Source organism: Vipera berus (genome assembly GCF_964194415.1).
Source record: "Vipera berus genome assembly, chromosome: 4".
Taxonomy (NCBI): domain Eukaryota; kingdom Metazoa; phylum Chordata; class Lepidosauria; order Squamata; family Viperidae; genus Vipera; species Vipera berus.
In genome coordinates, this window is record NC_138206.1 from 33,031,344 (window position 1) to 33,051,463 (window position 20,120).

The 20,120-nt window shown below is 39.4% G+C and overlaps 1 protein-coding gene across 1 annotated transcript; it reads right to left on the reverse strand.

The window, feature by feature from the left end:
* Positions 1-255: 255 nt before the first annotated feature.
* On the reverse strand, positions 256-19,547 carry TOMM70 (translocase of outer mitochondrial membrane 70). The gene is made up of 12 exons (XM_081327184.1): positions 19,242-19,547; positions 13,078-13,251; positions 10,616-10,742; positions 10,037-10,146; positions 8,129-8,277; positions 5,613-5,820; positions 4,583-4,717; positions 4,129-4,236; positions 3,841-3,957; positions 2,215-2,312; positions 810-932; positions 256-462 (listed from the first exon to the last, which is right to left on the reverse strand). The coding sequence occupies exons 1-12, from the start codon at positions 19,503-19,505 to the stop codon at positions 309-311; spliced, it is 1,767 nt and encodes a 588-aa protein (XP_081183310.1). The 5' UTR covers positions 19,506-19,547; the 3' UTR covers positions 256-308.
* Between the last annotated feature and the right edge of the window lie 573 nt (positions 19,548-20,120).

A 20,120-nucleotide genomic window follows, 5' to 3' on the forward strand; every position in this document is an offset into this window, starting at 1 on the left:
AGTTACCCTAAAAAATGTGTCAGAAAGATTTTTATTTGCATGGCCAAAATAATATTTGATCCCATTGCAATTTTGTTTTTAAGTTTCTTCTAACAATTATTTGATGGGGGAGGGCAAGGGGGGGGGGAAATTGTTTTTTTTTTCTTGAATAGCCATTCCCACAACACCTAAACATTTAACAGAATTACAACAGCACAAACGGGGAAAAAAGTAACTTCCACCATTCAACACACTGCAACAGTGTCTTTAGGACTAGGCTGAAGTGGGCAGCTTTACTTTGTAAAAAATCATTCTCCCCCCCTTTTTTTTTACAGTGTTGGTGGCTTCAATCCATATTTTTTAGCAACTTCTGTCTGGGCATAAGCAGCATCACAGAGTGAATAGAGGTGAGCCATTTCCATTTCTGATTTGGCTAGATTAATAGCTTTGTTGAACATTTCAATGGCTTTGTCCAGATTGCCCCTGCAATAGTGAAAAATGTATTATAAAGAAAGAAGCAAAGACTGATACAGCAACAAGTCGAAGTCAGTCACATACATTTAAAGTTTAAAAATAGTCTACAACTGATATGAGGTTTAATAGGACACTAAAAAATATAAATTATAAAATTTTGGAAAAAGCTCAATGATTAGGCACATCTGATCTAAGGAAAGACTGAAAACATTTTATCTTTAAATTCATAATGGGAAAATTTGTACAACCACAACTAACTTTCAACTCTGCCTGAACTAACCATACGTGAATCTAATACATAAACTCTACAGCAGTAATTCAGAATTTTAGATGCCAAATTTGAAAAATATATTTACCTTTGCACTTCAATTGTCCCCATAGTTTCATATGCAAAATCACATTTGTTATCAATTTCAATAGCTTTGCTTATAAGTTCCAAACCTTTATCTAAATCTTGCTTCCATTGAAGCTGAAGTAAACTGGAAAAAAAGCATTACAGATCAATAGTAAATGTTTAGCCTACAACTCATGTGCATGAAAATGACTAACATAATAGTCCTGCTGAATCAGGCTTGGATTCATTTTCACAATAGCCAATCAGATACATTTTAGATGAAACGGAAATCTAAACATGTCCCTATTTCTGCTATAATTTCACAAGCATTGGTATTCAGTGGAATGTTTACACAAAATAACCAATGAATCAAAATAACAACTGACAGATTTGCCCTCCATGAATTTACCCATTCTCCTTTTAAAACTACTGTTACTGGTCATCATGAAACTCTTGCAGTGATGAATTTTACAGGATCATGTAAGTATATATTTTGTTCTATCTGATCTAAATCTCTTTCTGTACAGCTTCACTGGATGACCCCAATTGTAGTGTTTTGAAAATGAGAGAGAAAAGCTTCTCTCCATTCACTTTTCTCCATACTAAGCATCACTTTATATATCTCCTTCATCTCCCTTTTTTCTGGCTAAAAAACTTCAAAAGTTCTACAGGCAGTCCTCGACGTATGACCCCAACTGGGTCTGGAACTTGTCACTAAGTAATATGGGCAGTAAGTAAGTCACAACCATTTTTATTTGCATTTTTGTTGCCCTCAATGACTTCCCCCATTGACTTTATTGTAAAAGTCAAGGCAGGGAAGATTGCAAATAGGTATCATGTGACCCCAGGATGCTGCAACCATTGTAAATGCTAAGTGTCCAAACATTGATCATGTGACCATGGGAATGTTGCAATGGTTGTAAGTTCAACAACTGGTTGTAAGTCACTTTTCTCATGCCATCGTAACTGAACAGTTGCTAAACAAATGGTCATAAGTTAGGAACTACTTGTCACTTTCTAAAAAGAAAGGTCCTTGAATACTGGATCGTTTCTATCACTGCACACAGATCTACCAAACTGGCATTCTAAATTCAAGTTCATGGTGTCATTATATTTCAGAGAGAAAAATATGAATATTTGGGCATCTCATTAACTCATTTATTGGTTAAGCAACTGGTAAACAGAAACTTAGTACAATTTAAACTTTTCAACTTTTACATTTGATGCTTAAATCAACAATTTCAGACTATGATCCACAGTAATAGTACTTAGGGCTAAAATCCAACTATTTTCGCAGTAAAAGCAGTAAAAAAATGAAATAATGAGCAAAGTATTATTCTGTACTATTATATTTACTGGATTAAGTGCTACTGTATAGTTAAAATTATATAATTATATGTGAATTTAATATTAAAACAAATAGTTACCCCTTATGAACGTAGGTAGTAGCATTATCTGGCTCAAGATCAATACATTTATCATACATATCGTCAGCTTTGCCAAACTGCTGTTGGTCTGTTAATGCCTACATGGAGACACAATAACAACATAGCTCATCCATGAATGAATGCTTTACAACAGGCCTAATAATAAATGAAACATTTTATTATTAAATTTATATGCTGCCCATCTCACTATCTAAAGCAACTCTGGCCATCTTACAATACAATAAAAACACAAATATACATATATTTAATACATTAATAGGAATAAGATAAAATTAGGAATTAAATACCCAAGAGGTATGGAGGTGGGATCTTACTCCACCAGTCACCTCCAGCTTAAAGTGACCCCACTGGGGTGCCAGGCCAATCAGCAAAGCCAGGTTGTGAGGCCCTTCTGGAAGGCCAGGAGGCTAGAGGCATATCTCCCTTCTCGTGGTAAGATGTCCTAAAAAGCAGGGAGTATCACAGAAAAGGCTCCTTTCCAAGACCCTGTGAGCTGGAATTCCTTGACTGACAGAGTCAGTAGCACACCCCTTCTGCCAGAATGAGTGGGGCAGGCCAATCCTATTCCTCAGGAAATAGAACTATACCATGAAGGGCTTTAAAGGTAACAACCAACACCTTGAATTGGACCAAGAAGCAAACCAGCAGCCAGTGCAGCTTGCGTAACAGCAGTGTTACATGTGTCACTCTAGGGCCCTCTAGACCTGTCCGCATAGCTGCGTTCTGTAAAGTTGTAGCTTCCAAAGAGTCTTCAAGGGTAGCCCTATACAGAACGCACTGGAGTACTCCAAACAAAAGATGATCAGGGTGGGAGGAACTGAACACAGGACTCATTTTTCAGGAAAGCATGCAGCAAAGACTCTCCTAGCCATGACTGCTCTTTGGGCAGGAGTCATTGAGTCTAGGAGAATCTCTATGTTGTGCATGGGTCTCTCGGGGGCAGCGCAACCCCATCCAGAACCAAAGTTGATAAACTCCCAGATCCCTAAGCTCCTCACACCCATAGCCACTCAGTGTTGGCAGAGTCCAGCTTAAGTCTGTTGTCCCCCATCCAGATCCCTTCAGCCTCCAGGGATTGCAAAAGGGCAGCAACAGTAACACTTGGGTCACTCATGACGGAGATATAATGTTGAGCATCATCAGCACCCTGATGATACTTCATCCTGTGATGTTGGATGATCTCACCCAGTGGCTTTATGAAGATATTAAAAAAGACCGTATAGTCTACTATGTACTAAGCCCATCATAAAGGAGGAGCTGTGGGCTGGACCTGCTACAATTAGGACCGACCTTGCTAAAAGGAGCCAAAATCCCACTCTCATCTACGAATACGATAAATTCTGTTTCCGTCGCATAACCAAATTTGAAACCCAATTGAAAGGGTTTCAGATAATCCATTTCATCCAGGACCCCCTGAAACTGCCATGCTAGGTTCTCCTAATATAGTTCTTTAATAATTAGCACTTGCATATATTATGCATGATCTCCTGCTGTGTTTTATTTTATTAGTTTTGCATGTAACATTTCTTACAAGAATATTTGGTACTGAGCTGGTTCATGATAGTACATGAGATTTTTTAATAAGGGACTAAAGAAATTATGTACCTGGGCATACAATGCATAACCTTCAGCACACCTTGGAAATTTCCTAATAACATCCTCAAAACCTTTCATTGCTGCTTGTACTTGAGAAGTATTATTTCCAGTATAGGCTTGACGGTACTGCAAAGAAAAATAATTAAGAGTTAAAAAACAAAGCCTTAATAGAAAGCCTACAAACTCACTCATGTATTTGTAACTGTAACTTCTAAACTTGCTACAAGTGATATTATTTTGCCAAGCTGCTTGTGAGATTAGGTTACAATAAAGCCTAATAAACTTTCAAATACTCACCAAAGCAAAACATTTCTGTGCCTGTGCCAAAGCAGAATCTGGGCGCAAACGGATACATTCATCAAAATCTTCTACAGCTTCTTCTACGCGGTCAAGCAAAATTTTTAGCTGAAAAAGACAAAAAAACTTCAGCATAATTCTATTAAATGAAAGTAAAATTACTGCTGCAATACAGTTACCAGTAAAAACATACTGACTCAACCTGTATTACATGATTGAATTCTTCAGAGCCCTAGCAGATGTTTATAAGTTATGTAGCATCTTTAATATTAAACTTGTACCTCTACCAGGATACTGATGAATGTAGGATTATCACTTCAATATGCATAATTCAGTACACAGTTATAGCAGTTACCATTTAATATTGTCTGTCTGTTACGATTTTTCTTCTGGAGTTATCCATACAATGAAACATCTGATTAGAAAAATATTAAAGTGGAAGAATAATCTCTACCTGTCCTCTATGATGATAAACATCTGCATTCTGAGGATCAATATCAGCAGCCATATTAAAGTCTTGAGTAGAGAATAAAGGCTGTTGCTGCTGCATATACATACTTCCTCGTTTGATGAGGGCATTAGCACGAAGCTGTTGAGAAGAATTAAAGCTATTATGCATTTCTTTTCCTAGATAAGATATTTCAGTTTCATTACAGAAGTTATCTGACAGTTTCTTTTTACATTTAAAAAACTCTTAGCATAGGTAAAATGTTAAGCTTCTTGTTTAGGAGTTTATCCTCCCTGTCACAAAATGGCTTGCGCACAATGCTGGAGAAACGTATGTCTATTATTTCCCAAAATAATTCCATCTCTAATTCATAGGGCTTCTACACCCTTGACTGCTAGTATCCCGCCAATGAAAACTAACAGATACTCACTAGAATTAAAACACATCACACATAGTCTAAACCAGTAACTACAGAAAGCATATCAGCAGTGGACTTAGACTGATCTACTTTACTGCAGTCAAGGGTCATCAGCAGTTGCAGGACCTCCAAGAAGAGGCAGCAAAAAAGGATGATATAGCAAACAGAATTATTTCCAGGCCAGGAAAAAAGTGACTGCAAGATTTTATCAAAAGCAACATTTGAGAAATGGAATAGATGAAGGAACTATTTGCTACAATAAATATTGAGCAAGAAACACTACATTCTGAATTTTAGAGCAAAAAGTTAATCCTATTATACTCTCATAGGCAACTCTAGGGGCAAAGTGGAAACTAGAAAAAACAAGTATTTTTCAGCCCACCATAGAGTATCTTCAATTGCTTGCCTAGGGTTATCAGAATTACAGGTTGCCCTCAGCACACTTCTCATAGAGGGGAGGGATTTTTGCAAACTTCACATCTGCCCTAAAAAATTGATCTCCCCTGAAAACCCCATGAAATAGAGTTGGGGATAATAAGAGAATAACAGAATCCGTTTTCTTCTTGAAAGTCACTATCAATACTAAGAAATGTGTTGTGAAATCTATAAAACACTTACCTTTACATTTGCATCTTCCATAACAATAACCTGATTCAAATCAGGTTTGGCAGCATTTGCATTACCAATAAGTAAATAGAATGTAGCTCTTAACAGCAAGGCTTCTGCCATATATTTTCCCTTAGCTTCAATTTCTTTAGTACACTCACTAATTATTTTGTCATAGTTTTCTTCTTCCATATATTTTTTTGCCTTTAAATAGCCACAGCTAAAAGAAATATATAAAGCAGTTATTAATATGCAAGAGAAATGTTTCTGTAGTTCTAATCAAATCATATACAAGCTCTTTGTGAAAACCCACCAAATAAAATTCTCTTTATATATTTTGTAATAATATTGGAATGGCAACATTCTAGTAATTCCCAATGGATATATAAGATTATGCCGAAAAAGAAATTCTAAATATGTGCAAATATGTCTGTTTCTACAAATTTTCTATTTATTATTATTTTATTTATTTAAAATATTTAGATAGCCACCTATCTTCTAATCAACTCTGGGCAGCTCCCAATCAAAAGGACTGGGATTTGGTTAATTGGGTAGCTCCCAATTAAAAAGATTGTCATACATTTTACAGAGCCATATTCTTACCTTAAGCAAAACTAAGCAAGCTGAATTGCTTGTGCATTTGATAGTTTCTATAAAACCAGATTTCAAATATTCTGTCATTAACTTTTAAAAACAAATTGTATTTGAACAATCATTCAAAATTATAAGAAAGTATTGTGTTTATTCCATTTTTTATTACAAAAATCTCCTATAGCAGGAACAATCTGATGTATTTTGAATTCACAATTCTCTTAAGTCCTAAAAAGTCCTGGATTCACAATTCCCATAAATTATGGCCCCCAGTTGGTTTAAAACAACAAACCATACCCTCAAACCTCAGCTTTAATCATTAAGGCCAACAGAGATTATGGTGATAGCAAATGTATTTATGATACAATGCAGATAAAACTATCGGGAGCACTATGTCCATACCAGCATATTTAACCAGCAATAAAAAAAGGTATTTTACAGGTACTTTTTCAAAAGGCAACCAAACTTTTCCCCCCCTTGAAGACATTTCGCTTCTCATCCAAAAACTTCTTCAGTTGCCTTTTGAAAAAGCACCTTTGAGACAATCTTAACATGGATGACTGAGAATCTCCAGAATCTCCTTATAGTCACTTCAAATATCAAATCAGACAAATGGACCATTGTTCTTAGTACTGTATATTCTGATAAGAAAAGTCTAGCATTTTAGTTAGAAGTTTCTTGCTACAGACTAAATGTCAGCTACAGGTAATGAGCCATGTGCTATAACAGTGAGTTCCAAATTATGCATGGAATTTTAACTGAAGCGAATGGCCAAAAATGTACAATCCTGCAAAATTTGTGAGGGCAAACATAGGAATTCATTTCTTCATACCTATTTCCTTTTACTTTCTATTCCATCCCAGACTCTTTTCCATTCCTGAATTTTGTCTTCCCCACTTCTAACTATCCTAGTATCTCCTTGATGTAACAGCAAACAGCATAGGAGTCCCCAACCCGAGCCGTGGCCTGTTCAGAACCGGGCCGCACAAGCAGTGGGTGCTTGCATGTCTGCCACTCACACAAAACCATCCCCTTTCCCCCCTCCCGCCAGGCCACCAAGCTGGAAAGGTTGAGGGCCGCTGGCATAGGAAGACTGTGTAACCTCTCGCTTCTCCCAATTCTATAGTTTTATCATTCTATTCTCCAATGTTTAGGGGTTAGGTTGCTTCTTGGTCTGGAACAGAGTGTCAGAATCCATTTATATCATATTCATAAATGTATGTTTAAAACATTATTCCATGGATCCTGCCATCTCCCGAGGAAGAGGGAACAGATGTGTATTGAGCCGGTATTAGGCATTTCAAAGGAAAAGAGAAGCCTTTTGAACTGGGGAAACAAAAGGGGGGGGGGTTAGGGTAGGAGCATCTGGCTTGTGTCACAGAAGAGAGCAATAAACATAAAAGGTCCTAAGTTCCTTTTTCCCACGAGAGGGATGATACAGGTAAATGATGGGGGTCTGACCAAATGGGGTTAAGGGGGGATTGAACCGGAAACTCTTTATAAGGGTTTAGTTTGTAGAACAATATTAAGTCCTGTCTTGTATTCCTACAACCAAGCATGTCATAGTAAAGATTCTTTTTGGACTAGATTTGTCTCCAAGAGTTTTGTCTTCCTAAGACGTGGTTTGGGGTGGGTCCTGACACAGAGTGGGATTTCAACAGCCATCTCCTTTGGCATAGTCCCGTCCGCTCCACTCCTCTGAAAATCAATTATCCCCCACTGAATGACTTTTCGGTGTTTTGTTCTTAAATGTGGCCACAGTAAGCTAAAAATAAGCTGCCTCTCACAGTGAGTGAAAGCAATTACTGTGTATCTACATTACTTCATTTCTCTTTCAAAAAATACAATAAATGGCAGCAAAAATAATGTGTTATATTTTTGTATCATTTGTACAATCTGTCATGGAAGTTTAGTTGCTTAACTGCACGGTCACTTACTTTTCTTTTATTATGGAGGCCTCTCCTTCTTTATCTTTATCTTCATCAGATTTCTCTTCCCTTAGAAGAGGCTGAGATATAATGTCATCTGTGAAAGAGCTGAAGTAAGATTTGATAAACTGTGGTGAAGGCATTAAGGGTTCCCGGTTCTACAAAAAGGAAACATAGATAGCTTGAAAAAGGCAAACCAACCAATGCTATTAAAGAAATAAACAATCAAATTATGTTTAGAATTTAGCTGTAAATATAGCTAACAGGATACTTTTTTGATTTCTAAACCACCTGAACCTTTCTTCCAATTATTAGCTTTTTCATCCTGATTTTCTCAGAGCCCAAGATTCCTTTCCAGTTAAGAAAGTGTTACAAGAAGCCATTCTCAAGAATATTCATTCAATGGAAATGTTTCTGTCATTATTTAGACCACTGGCAAAAAGATCCTCTTTTTTGTAATATTGGTGTATTGACTTAACAGATATTTCTATGATGCACAAACTTTGAAAACATGCATTGAGAGCTATTTCATTTAACAATGATACTTTATATCCAAGATCCTACTAAAAATTACCTTAAGTTTATTTAAAAGAATAACAACATTCTTTTCAAGTAGTCCTTTTCTATTTCTCTTCCATTTGTCCCTGCTATTGCGGTAAGCTCCAAGTTTTGGTGCATTTTTCTTGCCCGCAAAGCTACATACAGGTAGTCCTTGACTTACAACCATTACTGGAACCAGAATCTTGGTCAATGAACAAGGTGCTCATTAAATGAATGTCACATGATTGTTCAGCTCAACTACCGCAATCCCTACCCTACCCATTGAGATCATTAAGCAGTCTTGTCGGTTGTTAAGAGGGCAGAGTTCCAGATAAGAAGCAGGGGATGCTTTGGGGGTGAGGGATGGGGAGATTCTAGGAGGCTATGTTAAGAAATAAATCCAAGCACAATTACCAATCCCTGAGTGAAGTGCATTGCCTTGCTAGGCTTTTTGTCCAACATAAGACCTCTGAGAAACCTTACTTTACTGTGCTACCTCTCTACTTAGATTTTTCCTCCTCTCGTCTCTGGGGGATGGCAGAAAGAGCTGCCTATCAAATAAGTTCAGTTCTCCTCCACACTCAGAAGTAAAATCCTCTGATGAGGTACAGGAATGAAATTCAAATCTTCATGATTGGAGTTCCATTTCTGCACCCTGCCAAAGTTCAGCACATAGCTCTTTAGTCAGTTCCCAGAGATGAGAGAGAGAATCCTCTTGGCAGATAGGACCTTCCCTACTGGCTTCCCCATTGACTTTTTTGAAGCCAGCAGAGAAATTCCAAATAATGATAGGATAAAAATAAATATATAAATGGCAGCTGCGTTATTTGGGAAGGTTGGCAACTGGTTTTAAGTGCCAACAAGTTACCAAGCATCCATATTACAATCATGTGACCACAGGAACAATAATGCAAGATACTGTGACAGATGGGAGTTCTTTATGGGTTACCATAATTCTGGACCATTGTTAAATAAATGATGTTAAATTGAAGACTACCTGTATAGATTAGAGAATTTCAAATTGACTTCTGGTGTGGTAATTTTAAGTAGTCTAGACTTTTGATTTATTTTAAATGAGACACTTCTGTTGAAATGATACCTGTATCTATGTGTATCTCATTTTATATATGTGGGATGCTTCTCATATACATCTCATATACAGTCATGGCCAAAATTGTTGGCACCCCAGAAATTTTTCCAGAAAATCAAGTATTTCTCACAAAAAGTATTGCAGGAACACATGTTTTGCTATACACAGGTTTATTCCCTTTGTGTGTATTGGAACACAACAAAAAAAGGGAGGAAAAAAAGCAAATATTCCTGCAACCATTTAAGAAAGCTAATACTTTATCATTTGTTATAGAGAACAAATCATACCTTATATTTCTCTTTGGCTTTTTCTTTCCCAAGAAGTTTAAGAACTTTATCAGCTAGCAACATACTTTGCTGATTTTGAAAGCCCTCTAAAATGCAAACTGCAGTAACATCTGGAAACATAAAAGAGAAATTTCTAATCCATTAGCTCTTGAAATGCTACCAAGGGAACTCCTACCAAGTACATTTATATCCCACTAAACAATTAGCCTGATGTTGGAGATGACCAAGCCTGAGCCCAAGGGAAAGGTCAAATGTGTCATTAGTCTCAAGTCCCTTTGGGTCCACAAGAGATCTAAGCCCAGCTCACCTTGAATTCCATTGATTCTTACCTACCACCAATTTGCTTTGACTGTTAGTAGTTTAGATTCTTGTAGAGAGCTTTCGCATACAATAAACCTATATATTCATTTGAACTGCCTGGACTCCTGATTTCCTGCGCCTGACACCTATTCAAATTTTATTCCCAAGTCACCCTCTCCAAATTCTCACCATCATCAGGTGCTTGAAGAATAGACTTTTTATTTAATGTTTAAACAATCTTTCTGTTTAATAATAATGATACATGTACAAAATACTCACCTTCTAAACATTCTTTTTTGTTATCTAGTTTCTCATGTGCTTTTGCACGCCTGAAAAGTGCTTTCACATATCTGGGATTAAGTTCAACTGCCTTTGTGCAATCCTGGGCCACTTCTTTCCATTTTTGCTGTAGATACAAAAATAACTAATTAAAGAGAACCTATTTCCTCAAACAACAAAAAATACCACTGTAGATTTCTAACACTTGTAACATAACTATTCTACTCTTTTGTTTTAGCTTTCAATCTGAAATATTTTCCCCATATATTTAAGTAATCAACCTAACAATTCTAACTGCTGAGTATTTATTCAATAAATCCCAGTTTTCAGTGCAACCAATGTAAATGTATTCTACAACTGTAATCATAATTACTTATGAAGTTTCATTACTGAAACATAACCGATGTGTCTGAAATAATTTTTATGGAATGCAGCATAGAAAATTTTCATTTTCAAAATTGCATTATGAAACTAAATCTCCATGAGCTAGAGGGTCAGTAAAAAGGGGAAATAAAAAAACTGAAAGAAAGGAAATATATATTAAAATAAGAAAAAATATATAGAATACAGCTGCTTAACTTACTCAAAACCTTTTAAAATATATGCAAGTTATAAATTATCAAAGAACACTTCCAATGAGAATCCAATGAGTGTTATTAAATTATGTATATTATACAGGTAATACTCGCTTAGTAATCATTTTTCAGTGATCACGGCACTGAACAAAGGGATTTCTGACTGGTCCCTGAGATTACAGTAGTTGCAGTGCCCTTTTGGTCACGTGATTAAAATTTGAGTGCTTGGCAGCCAGCCCGCATTTACAACTCAAGGTGGCTTCAACTCACCCACTACTACCTAGCTTCCCCCATTTACTTTTTTGGATCCCTGTATTCTGTGGACCCTGCTGACCAAGCATGCTGCAGCTTCACATTGCAGCTCAGGGACTTCTAGCATCCTCAGAGCTTCAGCATACCAAGAAGCCCCTGAGCTGCAGCATGGCAAGCAGTCCTGGGGCCAAGTCCTTCTGGAGTTGCTTGCTGCCCTGCAGGCCAAAGTGCAGGGCAATCAAAAAGGCAGAGATTGGAAAGAATACGTATCTGGAGGGAGTTGAAGGGGAGGCAATCCCTTATCTTGAAAAACCTAAGGCTCAGGCCTATGAGGGATATCTGGAATGGGGCTTGGTTGCGATGGGTCCTTGGCTAACAACTAGTGCAATTTGGTTAATGATGTAATGGAATACCAAAATTATTGTTGCTAAGTGATGCAGTCATGTGATACTGCACTTTATGGCTGCATCAATTACTGACACAAATTCCATTCCCAAACATCACTGTAACTTGAGAATCACTACTACTACTAACTCCTCATTAATCATTAATTTTAACTGTAATCCTGTCTACTGATTAAACCTACACTAATAAAAGGATCTCTTTTCAGGCATGCATATCAATTTCCTTTATTTTCACACCAGTTTCACTTTCTTAAAACTACCAAAAAATAAGTCCGTGTTGGCCAGCAAATACTTTCATGTTGTTAAAAGATCCTCTCTAGATGGCTACAACAAACTTTTAAGATCTGGTTAAAAGCGTGGTCGTGATGTTGTTCAAAAAAATTATGAAATGTCATGAGGAAAGTGGCTGCTCAAATCTCTGGAACCAAGAAAGTCCAAAGCAGAGGGCCATAAGAGAAGGCCTGCCATCTCATCCATGTCCACTTCACATGACAAAAACCTATGATATAAAGGATTCTAAGCAGGCTTTCTTACGATATTTTCACCAGATGGGCAGATTCAGCCTTGGCAAAGTGGTGCCTGATGATATATAACATTATACTGTAGGTCATCGCCACTAATTGGAAGTGCTGTTAACCAGAACAATTTTAGTAGAAATGTTACTCTAGTATAAGGGTATTATACCCTTTCTCAAAAAAGCATTGGCAATTTTCCTGAACCAGGTCTTCAAATGCCTTCTAGCAGATAAAATTTTTGCTTGCTTCCAAGCTGTTGAATATACTTCCTTAACAGTTAACCCCAATCTTTTGTCAGACTTGTAATTCTTAATGAACAATTTTTTATCCTGTATTTTGAAAACTATTAGTTGCACTGGGTATTCCCAAGAATTAAAAAACATGGGCTAAATTGAAAAAATATTAAAAAATATCATTTGTATAATATACTGGCAAAGAAATATAGATATAAATAAGCAGCAGGAAAATATGAAATGAGAGTTGAGACATGGTTATGTCTGCAAGCATTCTAAGTTCTGTTGTTTTTAAAATGTTTTTAAACATTTTCAAAATCAAAAGCTTCTATTTTTAACATCTAGGCAATTTGCTATATATCTATATATGTATATATTGCAATGGGCAGCAGTGTCCAATGTGTCTTCTGATTGTACAAGAAACAGGTGGAAACTATATTTAAGTTGCAAATGAATGCAAATATAGATTAGATGTTTTCATACCAGTTGTTCATAAGCCGCAGCTCGGTTCTGATAAAATGTAGAAAGGTCACTATTTTTTTCAGAAGGACATAAACTGATGGCTTCGGTGTAACACTGAATAGCTTGCTCGTATTTTCCAGCTTTGAAGTATTTGTTGCCTTTGTTCTTCGCAGCCTGGGCTTTATCTAGAGGACTCTGCAAATAAAAAATCACTTGTATGAATTCTTATTTATTTATTTATTTATTTATTTATTGATGGGATTTATATCCCGCCCTATCTCCCGAAGGACTCAGGGCGGCTAACAACAAAACATATAATAAGTACAGAAATCAAGATAAAAATAAAATTGAAATCATCCGTGCAATAAATTAAAATTAAAGATTAAAAAATAAATTAAAAATTCTAAATATAATTAATTAAAATGCCTGTCAGTCCAGGTCAGCCTGGTGGAACAGGAGTGTTTTGAGGCCGCGGCGAAAGGATTGGAGGTTTTGGGCCATCCGAAGCTCAGGGGGGAGCTGATTCCATAGGGCTGGCGCTCCCACAGAGAAGGCCCTCCCCCTGGGGGTCGCCAGCCGACATTGCCTAGCTGACGGTACCCTGAGGAGGCCTTCTCTGTGTGAGCGTACTAGACGATGGGAACTATTTCCCGGCAGCAGATGGTCCTGCAAGTATCCCGGGCCTAAGCCATGTAGGGCTTTAAAGGTAAGTACCAGCACCTTAAATCTCACCCGAAGGGCAACTGGTAGCCATTGCAGCTCACGCAAGAGGGGTGTGATATGGGAGTATCGGGGTGCTCCCGTCACAACCCGCGCAGCTGCATTCTGCACCAGCTGAAGCCTCCGGGTGGTCTTCAAGGGCAGCCCCATGTAGAGAGCATTACAGTAATCTATACGGGAGGTAACGAGTGCGTGGGTGACTGTACGAAGGGCATCTCGGTCCAAAAAGGGGCGCAATTGGTATATTAGATGAATCTGTGCAAATGCCCCCCTAGCCACGACTCCAATATGATCTTCAAAACTGAGTCGTGAATCTAGGAGGACGCCCAGATTGCGTGCTCTATCAATGGGAGGTAACATCTCTCCTCCTATAGTCAGAGATGGAACTAAACGAGATGACGGTATGTACAGCCACTCAGTCTTGGCCGGGTTGAGTCGAAGCCTGTTTTCTCCCATCCAAATCTGTACCGCTGTACCGCTTCCAGGCAACGGGACATCACATCGAGGGCATCACTGGGTTGGTTCGGGGTGGAGATGAATAGCTGGGTATCATCAGCATATTGATGATATTTCACCCCGAAGCCACGGATGATCTCTCCCAGCGGCTTCATATAGATGTTGAACAGGAGGGGCGAGAGCACTGATCCCTGAGGCACTCCACAACTAAGAGGCCTAGTGTTTGACCTCTGCCCTCCTGCCAACACCGTCTGCGAACGGTCCGAGAGGTAGGAGAACCACCGCAGAACGGTGCCTCCCACTCCCAGCCCCTCAAGACGACGCAGTAAGATACCATGGTCGATGGTATCAAAAGCCGCTGATAGATCTAATAGGACCAGGACAGAGGAATAACCTCTATCTCGGGCCCGCCAGAGATCATTCACCAATGCGACCAATGCCGTCTCCGTGCTGTGCCCGGGTCTGAAACCCGATTGGTACGGATCTAGATAATCAGCTTCCTCCAGGTTCAAAGGGAGCTGTCATGCCACCACGCTCTCAACGACCTTCGCAAGGAAGCAGAGGTTGGAGACAGGACGGAAGTTGTTTAAAACAGCTGGGTCCAATGCCGGTTTCTTGAGGAGGGGCCTTACCACCGCCTCTTTCAAGGCAGCAGGGAAGTACCCCTCACTCAGTGAGGCATTGATAACTGCTAGGAGCCAGCCTCGTGTAACCTCCTGAGATGCATAGACTAGCCAGGAGGGACACGGGTCCAACAAACATGTGGCGGCACTTAGCTTCCCCATGATCTTGTCCACTTCATCCGGAGTCACAGGATCGAACTCTTCCCAAATGTATTCGGCCAAATTCATCGTTTTCCTCTCGTTAGATACTGCCCAGTCAGAGTCCAGACCAGCCCGAATCTGAGCAATTTTGTCCACCAGATATTTACTAAATTCCTCAGCCCGTCCATGTAGGGGGTCCTCTCCCGTCTCTTGATTTAAAAGGGAGTGGACCACTCTAAATAGGGCGGCCGGGCGGTTATCTGCGGACGCAATGAGGGTGGTGAAGTAGGCGCGCTTTGCCACCCTCATTGCCACAAGATAAGATCTAGAAAAGGATCTTAACTGTGTTCGGTCAGACTCAGACTGACTGGTTCTCCAAATGCTCTCTAGGCCCCTTCTCTGGCGTTTCATCTCCTGCAGGTCCTTGGAGAACCAAGGAGCGAGTCAGGACTTGCGCCGGGTCAAAGGCCGCAAAGGGACAACGCGGTCGAGAGCCTCCGAAGCAGCCTGTTGCCAGGCATTAACTAAGGACTCGACCGGGTTGTGGGAGAGGGAGGTGGGAATCGGTCCAAGCGCCATCTGGAATTTATCTGGGTCCATCAGGCGCCTGGGGCGGAACCACCTGAACTGCCTCCAGAATGAAAATGTAAAAAAGCCAGCTTTGGTTAAAACTTTAAATTTTCAAGAGTAATTTGTAAAATTCAGCATCTAAACAGCAGTTACTACATATATTTCTTTACATACCAGCAGAATTTAAGAACAAACATTAGCCACAGAACTTTCCAAAGGTTACTTCCTGTAACATCAACACATAAATTTATGACCTGCACTTTATTCAAAATAAAAAATGTCACATTCTTCTATCAGAGGCAAGTATCTCTTGTCCTCCACGAAAAAGATTGTCAGCAACCTCTTACTTTGCAATGCTAGTAATAAGCAACAAGTGGTTTTATTCAGGTTTTTGTGCTTGCTATTGGTTGCAAGATTGATGAGAAAAATAGCTGTTGCAAAGAAAGAAACGTTGCCTTTTCTTCTCCTAAAGCTAGAATATTCCATTTTTACTGTTTTTCTCTTCTCTAAAATTTCCAGCAAATCAGACAAAATTTTGTGTTCTACCCTCCAGCAACCCTTCGGCAGAGAGATTTTTAAGTAGGAAATCAACAGCAGTTCTACTACTGTTTAACCATTTACCTTCTCTGTATCTCATCATCTCTCTTTTAAGGATGTCAAAAAGTTGGGAATGAAAGTTGTATCAGACCTTCAATTAGTTTGCAAAGCATAGAAATCTATTAGCTTGTAATGTCCTTTACACATGTAAGGCCATTATTACTTTACAAAATGTATTAGGCATAACTTAATTTTCTTACAGAAGTATACCTTGTTTATAAAACTGAAAAACAGTTTCTTTAGAAAATAACTACAAATTTATTGTTTCACACCTCTATCCCATCCTTCATTCCATCTCTCCCCAATATTTTCTGTTGCCTCTTCCTCAATTGTTCTGTGACTACTAAGTAAACGTTAATTACGAGATATTCTGTAAGAATTCTTCTCTGTCAAGCTATTTCTAAATCTTACAGATCTCCTAAATCTATTGATGCAGTACTTTCCTCTTTGTAAATAGTGATGTTTTGATGATAGGATCACAGCTTTAAGAAATTACTATTGCAAGAGAAAAGCTTTTTTTAATTTTTTAAGTTAAGGCTCTTTCCCAATACTATATGGTAGAGGTCCCCAACCTTTTGGGCACCAGGGACCGGTTACGTGGAGAGAGGTTTTTCCACAGACCGGTGGGGGTATGGTTGTGTGCTGCCTCCATCCTGTGGATGGGGCTTTCCTTTTTTGTGCAGACCGGTTCCTGGCATTCCGGGGCCCGGTACTGGTCCACAGACAGGGTTGGGGACCCCTGTTATATGGCACAAATCCTATAGTTGTTAGCTTGAAGGAACTAATATTTACTAGATTATGAATCCTGGACAATGTGTTTGACATAGCATTGTCACAATCATATTTTTAAAAAGTGGTTTGATGGCCTGAATACTGATGGTCAGATCATTGTAGGTCCCAATTTTAAGTTTCTAATGATAAACACCACTTTCACAAATCGTAAAAACCAATCAATTTATCATTTGATATAAAGATGCACACCTGACACATATTATCAAAACCTAGTTGTGCAAGGGTAAAAATCTTATCCTTTCAGGGATTTGTCCAACGGACTTTTGGGTCCTTCAGTAGTCTTGACATTATAGCTAGGGAGTAGGGCACCACATCTATGACCAGAATCTCTGCCTCCAAGTGACAGGACAAGAAGCTATGGATGGAAGTTCATCAGGAGACTAAACCCGGAAATAAGGAGGAATTTCCTGACAGAAAGAAGAGTTACTCAATGGAACAGCTTGTATCCCAAAGTTGTGAGTGTTCCACTGCTGGAGCTTTTCAAGAAAGGATTGGACAACCACTTATCCAGGATGGCATAAGAACTCCTCACATGGGCAGGAGCTTGGACTAGAAGACCTCCTAGGTCCCTTCCAGCCCTATGATTCAATGGCAGGATATGAATGCCTCTATGTCCATTTGGATGAGAGGAACAAGTAGCCACCCTGATGCCAGCAGGAGCCCTAATTAAGTTTGTCAACTGATTAGCTGGTTCCTCACCCCTTAGTGTTTGGTGACTTCAACTTCCATGCTTTGGTGAGTGGGTTTAATGGCTGTCATTGTGACCATGGATTTGTCCCAGGTTATCTCAGGACCTGGCCAATATATACTGGCAAACATCCTTGTACCTTGCCTTTGCCTTCAAGCAGCTTGCAATGAAATTGTTATGGCGGGCATTATGTACAAAGCTACTGGGAAAGAGCATTTATTAGTGTGAGGTGATGCTGATGTTCTTCAGCTATTTATTATCACCTCAGGTTAGAACTGATGCTATTAATGTTTTCTCCTAGTGTCTGGAGGTGTCAGGATCTGGAGGTTGTGAAATGGGCTGAAACTGATTGTTTTCTTGCTATTATAGTTTTGTTTTAGCATGTTAAATATTTAATTCCTACGATGACATTTAAATGCTTATGTTCCCTATAATTAATGTACACTGCCAAGAGTCTTGAGACTTAGAGGATGTAAATAAATACTATTCAATCTTAAGTGCATGAAAATTTATATAGTACCTTTGAGTGTCCAAAAAAAAAGAATTCTAAGTGAATACAGCTGCATTTCTTTGAACATTTATATTGAAACAATATGAGAAAACAGTGTGCAAATGGAAAAAAAATGCAAGAATAAAGCTTGATATGCAGATTTGTGAAAGCAACTAATACAATATCATAACGATTCATAAATGAATATGATGCATCCATATCTGGAATAGGAATACTGCTTTAACTACAAATCAAAATATTTTTTAAAAAAGTTATATAAAATGAGAACCAAAAGAGCCTGAAGTAAAACTCCTTACACCAGCACGTCTTTAATCTTAGAAAGAAAAATTCAAAAAGAAATATGAAAAAAATGGATAATAGTCCACTTGTTCTCATATAATTTTAGAACTCAATGCCACCAATTACATATTTAGTGTCACCAACTAAATATGTTAGCTATACTATATATATATAAATATAGTATTAGCTATGCTATATCTATAAAATACAGTTTTATGTATATAAATCAACAACTTCATTTTTCAGCACTTAAAAAAGAAATGCCAAATTTGAAAACTGTTTCCCAGTAAACAGCACACACAATACACAAGGCGAATATAACGCATTTTAAGGTATTCATTAATATTAAAAAAAATTATTTGGGTATTTCTCTTCTCATAAAACTCAAAATAGCAACAGGGAAGAGAAGCCTCGAGAGAAGGCGAAAAAGCGGTCGACTAGTCTGGCTCAGCAAAGAAAAACCAATTTCGCCGTCCCCCATCTTGCTGGCTGAAGGGCAGCAGCTACCGATAATTCAGGTTGCTGTCATGAAGTCACGTGGCCCACCCCTTTCTTTCCTTCGCAGGACAGCCCCCCCCCTCTCCCAAAAGAACCGTTGGAACAGGGAACCTTGGAACCCGACCCCGCCCTCTAAAAGCACTTGGCGCCGCAATCCTGCCCCCCCCTCCCCACCAAGCACGTGGCCGGCTGGCTCGCGCGCTGCAGCCGAAACGCTCACTAAGGCGGCCTCCCGGCTCTTCCTTCGACGAAAGCCCGCGCGCCCCCTCCCCCCGCTCGGGGACCAATTTCGTCCATCGCCCCCTCTCACCAGCTCGTCGCCACCGGCGGAGCCATCGAGATGACTGGCCCCTGAAGGGTCAGTGAAGGCCGGGCTGGCTCTCCCCTCGGGGGTCTTCCTCTCGCTGGTTCCTTTGCCACCGGCCCGCGACCCGCGCCTCTTTCGGTTCCACAAGTATATTGCTCCGACCCCAAGCAGCGGCACCCCGACTATCAGAGCAAGCTGCCAGCGCGGGATCCCCGAGCCCGTCCCGGTTCCACCTGGGGCGGCCTCCACGGGCTTCGAGGCGGCCATGACTCCCGCTCGCCTCACGCTTTCAGTAGCTGCGGAGAAGCAGCTCAGGAAAGAAAAAAAAAGAGCCAACGGAAACCAGGGGCATAACGGGAAAGGCGATCGGGAAAAACTTCCGCCCGCGACCTGCTACCTATTACGGTATCAAGCCCTGTGCTGTAGGGCCGCCTACTGGCGGGAAAATAGCGGGGCGGTCATGGATTAGATTGAAAGGAAACCAGGAGCGCTTCTTTTTTTAAAAAAAATCCCATTTATATCCCGCCCTTCACCGAAGACTCAGGGCGGCTTACAATCTAAGAAGCACAAATCAATGTGCTTAGCAATAGCCTTCATTCTATGTATATGCCTGCTTATTATTTATTTATTTATTTGACTCAGGGCGGTGAACAGTGACATAAGTGTCAAAATGCACAAATACAGAAAATTGAAAATAAATTAAGCCCCCCACCAAGCGGCATTATTACAAAGTCAGCTTATTGCCCCCAACAATCTTGGACAAGGTGTTGTTTGGGTGGCATGGCGAACTCTTTAACGTTGAATTGCGCAAAGGTCACTTAAGATTTAATATTTTAACGAGGAAATCCATAACTTCGCCAGATTTGAAAAGAAAATCGATAA